We start from the raw sequence: 13,465 nt of genomic DNA on the forward strand, positions 1-13,465 counted from the left end.
CAACGGTGTCCAACAAAAAGTCAGAGGTTTCTGATTTCTGTTCAGAAATCAGTGACATCATATCCTGATGTGCACCAATAAGGATTTACCAACATTTGAAATAAAGGACAGTTTTGATGAAAGTGACTTTTCTCTGTCACACAGATCAACATGATTTTATGCAACGAATGAAGACAAATGTTGAAGTTGTTTAATATTGTCATTAATAGTTACTCCACCAAGGAAGGAAGTTATGTGACGATCGGCGTACATCTGTCTGTTTGTTAGCAACATGACTCAAAAACGGATTTGGATGAAATTTTCAGAGAAGGTCATAAATGACACAAGGACCAAGTGATTAGATTTTGGCAGTGATGCAGTTTATAGTCTGGATCTGCGGATTGGTTAAAGATTTCTGTATCATTGCCAGATAGCGGCACGGCGTCACTGTAACCATGACAACAAGTGATCACTACGTCAGCTGCCTGCTGATGATCACATGATTGTGATCCTACTACAAATCCACCACTGAGGACTTATCAGGACTCATCCATCAGAAATGATCCAAGGAACAACTGATTAAATTGTGGGGGTGTTTCTGTGTCCCATCACTTCCCGCTACATATTTAGGTCACGTGACTCAGTATCCGTACATAACGTACACATGCATAACACATGCCTGTGCTCAACACAAGGTCATTGTGTTTGTGGGTACATCTATATTAAATGGACACATTCTATGTTGCCGTGATTTCTGATCATCAATAACTAATAAATAAATGCTGTATTTCTAATTATACGGGGGAATGAGCAGCCTTGGCAGAGTACTGCACTCACTGAGGGCTTTTCTAGTTACGTAACTGGATTTACCCAATGACTACACTATAATTTCACAGAAAAAAAAGAAAATTTTATTTGTTATCAAACTGATGAAAAAATGGTTATGAAAAGTAACAATTATAACAGAAAAAATATGATTTCTAAGAAAAAGTCTGCACTTCCACCTCATTAATGAAAATGAAATGAAAAAGGACAGTAAACTACTGTCAAAGTAAGACGTTAACTCATGATAAAGAGGTGACAACAATGATCTGAGGTGACCAGTCCCATTTTAAACACAATTTTAGCTCTTTAAACTGTGAACCCCATCTAATATAGTTTGTGTTTCTGTCTTCATCATAACGCTGACCTTATACTTTCTGTAAAAAACAAACAAACAAAACATAGCTCTAGTGTAACCCAGAACAACAAAGCCATGGTACAGAAGGAAGGGCACCTTGTATTTGTTGGACAACTGCAAGTAGTTAAATATTCATGCAACTTTAGAAACATCTCCGTTTAGATCTCTAGGCTAACAATACATTTTTATTCTTTATGAATATCAATATGATTCTCCACATTCTGGTTAAAGTCTTTCTCCATGTAAAGTAACAGTTAATAGATTTTGTCATGAACTCTGTTGATAAACCATATGTTCAGTCTGTACAATAGAGGTACTAAAAATTACAACTGTCATGGTATATGTACAATTTACTACCTACAAAGTACAACAGATAGCATGTAATAAAATATGTAAACAAATTTCTTATTTTTTGACACAGTTGACTGTGACAGCAGATAGAATTCACACTTTCAACATTTGATTTATTTCTGTATACACATTAACAGTGTTGTAGTACTGCATTTGTCTTCTTCCTGACACCTCCATAGAAAAAGAGAATGAGAGGCAATGAACCAACATACAGTTTTGCAAAAGATAAAACCACCACTGTCTGTGCATCAATAATAGACCTTTTCTTTAGGAGATAGTCATCTTTTTTCCATATTTAACACTTTTGAGGGGTTTCAGAAGAGGGGAAGTCCTGATTCGATGACAAAGAACTGTTTCTGCATTAAAGAGAACATGGTCCAAGTTGAACACTGTATACTGGACTTTTACTATACTGGACTTTACTGTAGAATTAGGATGGCATGCATTTTACAATCAGTCGCTTCTTACCAAGAGAACCAGCAAATTCTTTCCACAAAACGAGACCTGTGTCTGTCAGACAATGAGGATTATTGTGGTGAATTAGATGCCAGAGCAAACCGATGCTATAAGATCTGCCCGTGGCAATTTGCTCACTTGGTTTCATTTTATACACAGAAATAGTTTTCTTTTCTTGCTGTTCTTTTTGTCATTTTTTTTCTTTTGCTTAAAGCAAAAATACACCACACTTATATTATTTATAAACCATAAAAATTTGTAATATTTTGATACAAGAGTCCTTTTTACTTTTACAATGATTGTGTGCCTGACCCCTCTTGTTAAGCACTACATGTTGCTTACATGCTGAAAATGTAGATTATGAGCCTTTTGTAATTAACAATTTCACAAAAAAATTGTTTAATGCCAAGGATCACAGAGCTCTAAAAGTCACTTAGGAGAATGATGCTGTGAAATATTTCTATACTGATAATGTCTCTGACCAGATAGAAGAGTAAGGTCTCTAAAGTTGCTATTTAACCTTGTCATTAAGCGTATGCTTAATAGTAAGTGTGCTTTATGTTACAGTACATATCATCAGTTCAACTACTCAGCACAGTATAAGATTATTCAAGTTCCATGTTATACCATCATTTGTCATAGCTCCTCACAAGGAAACTGGTAGGTAAATGGTCTCTTAGTGCTTTCTTTCTTTCTTTACTCTCACGTGTTCACGAAAGTCTCACAGTCACACATAATACTCCTTATCCTTGTTTTTCTGTCTCTTGTTGCTGCCTTTCAAGCTCTGCTGTTTGTCCTTCATGACAGCGCCATTGCTCTGCACAGCTGAGTTGGTTATGTAGTTCCTGCTCTCGTCCACCTGGTAGGAGCCTTCATCCCTGTTCCTGTACTTATACATGGCATACAGAAGGATGAGGATGCACAGGGCAGCGGCCGCCACTATTCCGATGACCATCCCGGTGGTGCTGCTAGATTCACGGACCACTTCCGAGGGCCCTGGAACTCGCCTGACGCCTGGCTCTGTGGGGAGTGCTGTGGGTATATTACGGAACATTGGGGAGGTTATTAATGGGCCCCTCAGCTTGGTGCTGTCTACCTCAAAGGATGTGGGCAATGGAAGCAACACTAGGTCGGGCTGGGGTTTTAGCTCGCGGTTATTCATTTTGCCGGCCGGCTGTTTGGCCGGAGCATTGTGGAGGGTTGCGGTGGAGGCAGAGGTGGTGGTGGTGCGGCTCTGGTCGGCGGTTAGTGGTATGGCGGTAGTGGTAATCCTACTGCGTCTGGAGACGGAAGGTTTGTTAGGTATAAAAGTCTTGGGTGCATTTGCTTTGTAGTCACCTTGAAAGCCTGACGTGGAAAAGGTCTTATCTGTTACCAAGGAGAAGGTCGAGTAAAAATCTTCATCATCAGTAGGGGGCAGGTTAGACTTGAACGCTTTCCCAGAGCCATACCCCGATATCACCAAGCCATCATCATCACAATCATCGCTGCCTCGGTCCGACAAGCAAGGTACCCCCGCCTCAGTGGCCTTGGACAGGGACTCTTTGGTGGTCTCAATAATGGTGAGGAGTGGGTGGTGGGTTGAGGGAGTGGGAATGAAGGGTGCACGAGGAGCTACAGAGGGGTGCGCTAATGGATCCTCAAGTACTCTGATGACTAACTCAGCTCCTGGGGTTGGAGACAGACAGGCAGTCATCTTAGACAGCAACATATGAGCTTTATGAAGTATAAACAATCTGACACACCGAGAAAGAAAAACAGAGCAGGCAACGACTGAACCCAGATCAGGAAACACTGACATGGCATATCAGCCACCGCTAAAGCAAAGTAGGCCCAATTTTACCATTTTGAAATTTGCCATATTTAAGTTTAAATCCTTATATTAGTTTAAAAAGGCTTAAGAGATGTGCAGGATGAGCCAGCCAAAAATCCGAGTAATTGTGATTTTCACTGCTTCATTCTTTGTCAATATTATTTGAGAAACTTTTAACAAACTGTCACCATGGAAAAAATACAAATGACTGAAGCGGTATTTAGCACAGTACTGACTGTCACAAGATAATGTTTTGGTAGAACACAGAAAAAGTAAAGAACTGCACATGTAGTAACACTAAAATGGCTGACAATAATCTCACTAGCGTGGCTCTCTGATCATCTTAAACCTTTTGCTTTTTTATGGCGATACAACAATTTGTAGTTACAGTTCTACAGACATTTCTCAGGTGCAGAGCTGAACTGTGGAGATGAATTTGAACTAAATTTCACACTGAGTCGGATTATGGATTTCTTAAAGCTTCGGGGGAAAAGTGGTGAGTCTGTTCTTAAAGTGGATGCACATTCTGGGTGATTAGAATAAATGAATACCCAAATAATTGCATGTAGAGTTATCAGTCTTTATGGCCTTCTGCAGCCAGCTGTCAAAACAGAAATAAAGCCGTGTGTGTAAGCTAACATTTATAAATGTGCCCATATTAGTTCAGCAATTTGTTTGTCCGTACGAACATTTCTAGTTTTTAATGTACACATACTGTTTTTAGAAGAGTAAATCTAATTTGTCCAGATGTTATGCATGAGGCCAAGTGGTAGGTCAGTATTATAACCAAGGCATCACAGATGACTGAAGATAGATTAGACAACATGACAGAGAACGCTGGTCATGTCAGTTTCATCAAACTATCCTCCCAGGTTTGAGGACCTTCTGTATTATCTGTTGTTTCTGCATTGTTCTATTTTTTTTAACCATGTTGTCAAATAACCCAAATACTTCTTATTCAGAAACTGATTTCATCATGAGAGCAGCTCTGAGACCAAGAAAAGGCTGTTGAACTGTAACTTTTTCCAACATGTTGAATGTTCATGTTCAACCAAGTCAATGGCAGAGCGAAGCCTCCTGAATGTTCATCCAGAGTCAAATATTGGATAAAGAATGTGTGTTGGACAGCTTCATATTGTTCACCAGAAGACCAGGTCTCCTACCAAATCACTTTAAATATGTATACACCTTCATTTTGCAGAGCAGTGTAGTAGTTTTCCTCCTGAAACACAGCTAAACCAAAAATATAAAGTCTGAAAAACTTTTTCCAACCGCAAATAATGTCTAAACTCAAAGTTTTAGGATACATTTGTCACAGTGTGATGTTACTGGTTTACTGAATCACCTCCTCTGAGACTTATTAAAAATGAGGCTGACCAGAGGTTTGTTTATTTATTTCATGTTGACATGTACTATTCCATTCGACAGTCTGGATATATCAACATATAAAATATGACTTATATTGTATGACTACAAAGCAAAATGCTCCCCAAGTTTTCAGCTGTGTGGGTCTTGGTAAAGTTATAGTTAACTTAGTTGAAAGTCTTAAAAGATGTTATTGTTTCTCAGTTGATGCACATTAAAGCAAATAAAGTGGTCTTTCTGGTGACAAGAGTTGTTAGATATGAAGAGTCAGCAGGTTTAGTTATTGAGGGTTACTGATCTCAAGCATCTATCACTGGAGTGAACATTCAGAGTGCCATCAACACAAACTGTCATAAAAAGAATCCACTCCAATCAAGCATCGCGGTTAACGTAAGTTAAAGCAAACAACTGAGTAACTCACAAATTATCACAAACACTGACACACACATTCACAAGCACACAACTCAAGATTTAACAAAGGCCCTTTATTCCTTAAGTTCAAATGATAAAACTCTATTAAAGACTCATTCAGTTGTCACACGTCACAGCTCGATCAGAGATGCAGTTTGCAAAATTTAAAAATAAATATTCGTGTTGTTTGCTGTATTTACATCATACATGTAGCACTTGGTAGCAAATGTTCTCAAAAACCAGTCAGGTTTGTTTGGAACAAATCTCAAATGAAGCATTAAGGACAATACAAGGAATGGTTTGTTTGTTTAAAGCTAGAGAAACTATAAAAAACAAAAAGTGGAACCTAAAGAGCTGAGATTCCAGTGAAACAGGAGGATCCTTCTCCACCTCCTCACTAACTTTAAGGACTGGTCTCCAACACAACACCAACTTATTTTCATGTTATTGATATTCATATCCTATGGTTTCTAAAAAAAATCACTGATATGAAGCAGCTACCTGTAACACCAGAATAATCACATTTTACAAACTGCATCCATAAATCACAGTTCTTAGAGAATGAAAACATACAAACTGGAGATTGTCAACTTACATCAACAAATTGCCCGCATGATTTAGGCATGAAGAAAAGAATTTACAAAGAAAAAGTTGTGTAAGAATGTTGGATAGCCACTTGGTACCGTTAAAGATCATTTTATCCACTGAAGATTGTGTTCTATCTTAAAACATGACGGTACAGGGAGGCAACAACACATACATCCACACCACATAACATAAAAAATAAACACCATAATTCTGTTTTTAATGTTTTGTTTTTTCCTGGTAAATAATTTGTTTATACAAAAAATGTGTATCTGCATCTTTTCATTGCAAGAGACTTCAATGGTACCTAAAATCTATTCAATGTTACAATTTTTGCTTAATTTGTCATTTGTTCTTTAGTGTAGAATGGATGGATGACTTCATATTTTAATATCTCTAAAGACAAGGGAGAAGGTGAAGAAGGGTTGGGACCTATGAACATACTACATAGGAAATGAGGATGATGAGGGTGACAGTGTAAGTCAGTTGCCATGTCCATGTAAAGGCAGTACGAAGCGGTCGGGCGGCATTAGAGCTTTTGGCTGTAAGGAAGGGATGGGGATATACAAACAATGAGCAATATACATGCCCATCTACAGAAAAGAACAGAAGAACTCTAACACTGACATGTCTTACAAACCCTAAACTGCAACTTCTTAGCCATGCAATTCATTGGTTGTTCTCACAGTCAAAATATTATTCAGCAAAGATTATTTGGTTTTGTCAAAATAGATTTGAAAAAATCTGAAAAATGGAGGATATATGAGAAGTAGATCTGGAACTGCTTCACCTACTAATTTGTGGGCTTTTACATGAGTTTTAAAAAACCCTGAGGTTGAGTTGGTCGTGTTGCTCTAGTGGTTCTCTAGTGGTTCTCTGTTGGTTTGGTGTTAGCCAGGTGAGCAAACTACTGGAGATAAAACACACAAGCTAGTCACTGAAGGAGTTCCAAATCCAAAAAAGTCAAATTATATCAAAAATAGTTCACACTGCGATTTAGATATTTTCTGATTTACAAAAAAAGAAAAAAAAGCATACTTATAATAAGCCCAAAAAACATAACCAGAACCAAAATGTCAGTGATCAGTTAAAGTTAAAACTATCAAATGAAAAATGTTAAGATGAAAGAACAAAGCCATTTAAAATTTTGCACACACTACAACCAGATGCACACAATCGAAAACAGACACTGCTGAGAGAGGCACTCGACTGGAGGCCGGGCTCCTCTCTCATGTGCTTCCTGATGACAAATCTATCTGTAATGTTAGTCTTTAAACATGAACCGGCCGTGCAGTCTGGGTGTACATCAGAGAGAGACGGTACTGGCTGACAATGGGTTATTATTATTATTTGGTTTTGTTTTAGTTGTACTGCAGGATGTTGATGCATGCTTAAAGTAAGTTGCATTTAGGGAAAGTAGAAAAGAAACAACACAGCAAACTGGGCGCAGGTAGGACTGACCGATGTTAGAAAACTAAGAGACGGACACTGTGTCCCAATCCCATCAGCAGACGGTTCATCAGCTTACATGTGAGGAAGAACATGTGATTCTCATGATGCAGCGTGTGCAGTGTGACACACAGCAGTCAAACTGCAGCTCTGTAAAACCACAGGGAGTTCTCCACTTTTCCTGCTGTGCATTTCACTGTGACCAGTAGCATCCAATACCGGCGACTCAGCAGCAAATGTCAGATTAAATATGCAAAATCACACATTTAAGGATGAAGAATTTAGTCATTTTTCAGTGTTAGAACCCCGACGTCACCCCCCTCAATAGAAATGTGTTTAAATTAGTATCTAGTATGCAATTGGGACACAGCTCAAGTTTAACTAATAGTAGTGGGGAAGACAAACAAAAAAAAAAATCATAAAACATATTCATATGTACAAAATGTGAAATGTAATTTTTTTTCTGATTTCAAATATGATACTGAGCCAAAAGACAGGCCTAAAGCTGATATCCACTAAATACCGCATGTCTTTGCCCTGTGCAGCGGTGGAAGATTCGCTCCAGACGCAAGCCGGTGGGAGTTTGAGTGAAAACTTGCAGTTTTTCTAAACCTCCTCAAGCAAACATTTGTTCCAGCCAATAAAATTACTAAAGAATGTAAGCGTGAAGATATTATTGTGTCACAGGTTGGGCCTCATAAACCAGATGGCTGTACTGCAAAGCAAGCTTTACGTAGCCGAGCTTTCTTTGTGTGAGTCGATAAAAACTGAAACCTCAGTCAGAGTTAACGGGTGTGAAGGCGGTTATCGACTCTCTGTGTCAGCTCAGGCTTTCTGCTTCAAACTCTGTATGTTCACAGAAATGACGGCGTTCAATGCATCATGAGACTCAAAATGAAACGATCGTGTTCAGCCGCTTCAGTCAACAGGTTGTTTTAATGGAGAATAATGAGAGAGATTAAAATGTATGACGGTAAAAAGCTGCTACTGGAAATTATGTAAGACAGGAATGTTGGTAGAAAACTGTTCAAAAGTTTGGGGTCATCCAGACAATTCCATGTTTTCCATGAAAACTCACACTTTTATCCATGTGCTAACATAACTGCACAAGGGTTTTCTAATCATCAATGAGCCTTTCAACACCATTAGCTAACACAATGTAGCATTAGAACACAGGAGTGATGGTTGCTGGAAATGTTCCTCTGTACCCCTATGGAGATATTCCATTAAAAATCAGCTGTTTCCAGCTAGAATAGTCATTTACCACATTAACAATGTCTAGACTGGATTTATCATTCATTTAATGCTATATTCATTTAAAAAAAGATGCTTTTCTTTCAAAAATAAGGACATTTTTAAGTGACCCCAAACCTCGTTAACCGTCTCATCTCACCTCGTAGTACAGCCCTCTGGCATGAACCAACCAGCAGCAGTCATTTAAAGTGGGATCAAAGGTGATTTCAGATTCTCAATTTAGCTCAAATCTCTAATGCAGTAACAGGACTGAAAAAAGAAGCAGTGGCTATGATCAGCTGTGCTTGAACTGTGGTTTGGGTTGTGGTTAGAGTCAGAATGTTAACAGGACACCTCACTGACCAAGAGCCAGGAGCAACAGTCAAAGCCCAGCTTGATGTCACACAGTGAACTTGACTTTGGCCAGCAGGGAACATGTGTGTTTGGACCATGGTGTGATTAGTCCTCTGTTAAAATACTTGCAGCTTCTACCACACAACAGCAGGTCTAGTGCTCTATCCTAACCATGGATGTAAACGTGTGCATGGATGAGGATCCAGTGCACCATCAGGACCACAGTAAACCAGTCTGACTGCAGCAGCTTTCCTGGAGAGAACCAGCAGTCAAACAAACAGACCAGGTGTGAAAACAGGGCCAAACACACCTGGGTCTGTATGTTCCACTAGAACCCCACCACTGACAAGAATAGATCCACATCTAATGACAGAAAAACATTCAGGATACCAGCTTTAAACCCGCCGTGTCTTCCGACGTATGGTTCAGTGTTTTTGTCTACATGTTGTTGTTTTCCATGTAGGTAAAAATGTAGTTGGAGCGGAATTCCATAAGATGGCACATTTCTGACTCGTCTAAGAAAGCAACAATCATTATTTAAAGTCAACACTTATGTGTGGTTTGATTCATCTCAGATACCAGATGCTGTCTTTTAAAAAGATGTTTATGATTTGAAGCATTTTTAACTGAATTTATGTGAAACTCCAAATGTACCTGGTTTAGAAACATGTTTTACACAATTTAATAAAAAACGCTTGTCCTAATATATTTTATGTAAAACAAACTGAGATACTTTTATTATTAAACTGCTTTAAATTAATTTACACACTGTTTTAAATGCAAGTTTTACCTATTAGTTAGACATGTATCATTGTTTCATCTGTTTTATTACTCCGCCAAGGAACACGATCCAGTTATGTGATGATCAGTGTCTGTCTGTCTGTCTGTTAGCAACATTGCTCAAAAACAGACAAACAGACTTGGATGAAATTTTCAGGGAACATCAGAAATGACACAAGGACCAAGTGATCAGACTCTGGCAGTGATGCAGCTTATAGTCTGGATCCACGGATTTGTTAAAGATTTCTGTATTATTGCCAGATAGTGGCACGGCGTCACTGTAACCATGACAACAAGTGATCACTACGTCAGCTGCCTGCTGATGATCACATAATTGTGATCCTACTACAAATCCACCACTGAGGACTTATCAGGACTTATCCATTGGAAATGATCCAACGACTGAGCAGCCTCGGAGGAGGACTGCTCTCGGGGTGCTTTTCTTCTTATTTTTGTTGTTGTTTTTGATGGTGGTGACTTCTTAAAGACACCCTTTGGTAGAAGCTTTTTGTTTTCGTTTCTCTTTACTTTCTGTGTCTGTTTGGTGTTTTGTGTAAAAAAATGGAATTCACACAATTTGAAAGGGCTGGTGGGACTTTCTGTATCATTATTCATCTTCAGAATCATTCTCTGGTTTTAAAATGTGTCGGGGAATTTATCACAGTTTTCTAGTTTTAATAGAATCATAGTGAGCAGGTGTGTTTGAGTTGCAGTGAGTGGGGAGTGATTGATGGTGTTTCATCTTAACCATTTTAAAGCATGAAGGGATTATTATTATTATTATTATTATTGTTATTATTATTATTATTATTATTATTATTATTATTATTATTATTATTATTATTATTACTATTATTATTATTATTATTATTCAGATGGAATGATCTAACCTTATTAGTAATTTGAATAATTGGATAGCATCTGTGTCCAAATCCTCAACATTTGGGACACTTGCTGATCTCACCGGTACAAATTTACAACAGGAATCATCCAGGAATAACAAGAGAGGTCTTCCATTGTGTCTACATGGAAGTGGTTGCGACAGCTGGATTAAAGAAGTTTGACACCTTCTGTGTAGAATCATGATGCGATCGACCAGCACTGACAATGCTCAGCTTAAGTCTAAAAGAGTGAAGACACGTTAATATTATTAGTATTTCTTTAAAGTCCCTGGAAGAGGAATTTAAGGTGAGTCAAGCAAATTTGGTGATGATGGGATTGAAGAAACAGAAATGTGGCCCAAGAAGGAATTAAGGCTGGGAGAAAGTAGAGAGTCCTGGTGGAACAGCTGTCCTGAGGATGATCCCACTGACGGACAGGAGAAAGCAACACAGAGGGTGGTTCAGCAGGAAGGGAGGGCAATGGTAGTATAGTTGTAGGAATGAACCAGCATGGAGTCTGGATAAGGTGGGAGCAGGTCATGTGTTGGAAAATCCCATGGGCAGATGTCTGGCAGCGCCATCCTGTTTTTGAAGCAGGCAGTCTATGATGTGTTTCCCAGTCTCTAACATCTTTTTCACATCTCCCTAAACTGAGCCCAGCAAGCTGAACAAATCTTAAGTCCTTGGGCAGGTTCACTACACCTGGAACCACAACCAGGTGCTGGAACCAACTGCAGAAACCATCAGCATCAGAATGGATAACTGCAGACAAGTATTTCCTCCACACAGAGGATCACCTTCACAAAAAATGGACCCGGAGAACCATTTTAAGATCCCACAGCAGCTTGATAAAACTTCCCTGGTCTCAGGGACCACCAAGAACATCATCCTGGTGGAACTGACAGTCCATGGGAGGATAGCAAAAACCAACTGCCAGAAGTAGGTCTAGAGGAAACCAGACACTCACTGAGGTTGTTTCAAGGAGTCAAGTCATCAAGAACAACACCAAGGCAGCAGAAAGATCTGTAAGATGGCTCTTGGCTAGAAGAGGAGACCCATGGGGAGAAGGAAAGGCTTCATGAACTTGTTATTTTCCACATTCAAAGGAATTTGAGCAGCATAAAAAATTGACATCATGTTTTGATTGCATACATTAAAGGAAATTTCACTTATATTTGCCATCACATCTGTAACAAACTCAACACTCCATCTTTGTTTTGGGACTATCTGCCTTCGTCTCATCATTTCTCAGATTTAGGGAACGACTATCCAAAGAGCTTCAGCAGGAGGCAACTGGACATTTCCCCTCCCATCCAAGATGCTTTAAAGCCTCTTGGGAAAGAAGTGAAATGTCTCCAAGAACCAAGAGGAAAGTCCAGTTGCCCTCTAGCAGAACTCTTAAGATCACCTTGACCTGGACGACTAGGAATCTACACAGAGATACCGGCCAATGCTAGGCTGTCATTTCTTAGGCTCTGAATCAAAGGTATCCAATCATCTCCTTCGTCTCCCATCTATTTTCAGTACAAGCTGAATATATTATGCTCTCTGACACCTGCTCATTTGTGGAGAAGGTATGTTTCACACTTTACCAGGTGATTTCTTTCAGAAGAAGGAAGTTTCTTTACTATTTTTAGTGTTTGAGTGTGGTGACAGATCTCACATTTTACCTAGCTTTTTGTCTGCATTATGGTGAATAACTAAGAGTTTACAGTATTAACAGTTTAAGAACCCTTTTTAATTGCCATCTTATGAAATTAATTGAAAGGAAAGGAGAACAAAAGATTAACAACAGAGAACAGAATCACTTGATAACTTCTCCAGACAAACCAGACAGACAACAGCCACACTGACAAAATAAAGACAGTGTGGGGTAAGATAGATGACATTTGATGACGCTGCGACCGCAAAAATGGCTTACAACTTTAACACAAATGCAGACTAAACAGTCTAAATGCGGGGAGATGTCGAGGATCAGTCAAAAAAGCATGCAAAGAAATGATCAAAGGCCACTCTGAACACAATGATTTGAAGAGTTTGATAAACCATGATATCAATGATCGCTTCAGAAGAAAATTAATGTGGAAAATATCTTAATTTGTGGCAAAAAAACAAAAAAAATCTTTTTTATACCATCCACTCTAAAATCAGTTCAAATGCAGCTCAGCCATTGGGATTAGAAGAAGAAAAATGATGGCGAGACTGAGAGAAGAATTACGAGCTTATTTCAGATTACGCTTTGAACTTTTTCTGTGTAGTAAAAAAAAGCCGATGGCAAGATTTTTTTTAAATATTTTTTTGCCTTTGTATTAATTCTGTAAAAGGAACAGGGATATTTTCTTTAAAAGCTGCAGGGTACAAAGCCACGTGGTACCCCAGAAAATACGTGGAAACAGTTAACATCCACCAAATGTCATGCCACACAGGATGAGGCCAAAATACAAAAATGCATTTTTGGACAGGTGGCGAATAGACGGGAATGATATCTTGGTAACAAAAGTTAGAAAAAGTCAAAACAACGGGAAATAGCATTGACTTCCAAAAGGAGCAAAGGAAAACTGAACTAAAAGCATGCGGCTGTCAACGTTAAAGTGATGTTAGGGTTAGAATGGTGTGAATTTCTGTGTA

The 13,465-nt window shown here is 38.8% G+C and overlaps 1 protein-coding gene across 14 annotated transcripts in view; it reads right to left on the minus strand.

Annotated features, from left to right (window-relative positions):
- Positions 1-1,602: 1,602 nt before the first annotated feature.
- Positions 1,603-13,465, minus strand: part of nrxn3a (neurexin 3a) — a 190,072-nt gene continuing 178,209 nt past the window's right edge. For 11 of the 14 annotated variants that reach the window (XM_055005560.1, XM_055005557.1, XM_055005566.1 and 8 more), the window contains one exon: positions 1,603-2,998. In XM_055005560.1, the coding sequence (XP_054861535.1) occupies positions 2,694-2,998 (305 nt within the window). In that variant the 3' untranslated portion in view covers positions 1,603-2,693. Of the gene's footprint in view, positions 3,635-6,150; positions 6,683-13,465 lie in introns of all 14 variants that reach the window. The other 3 variants (XR_008599903.1, XR_008599902.1, XM_055005567.1) reach the window with 2 other exon arrangements.

This window comes from Amphiprion ocellaris, chromosome 20, assembly GCF_022539595.1.
Source record: "Amphiprion ocellaris isolate individual 3 ecotype Okinawa chromosome 20, ASM2253959v1, whole genome shotgun sequence".
NCBI lineage: Eukaryota > Metazoa > Chordata > Actinopteri > Pomacentridae > Amphiprion > Amphiprion ocellaris.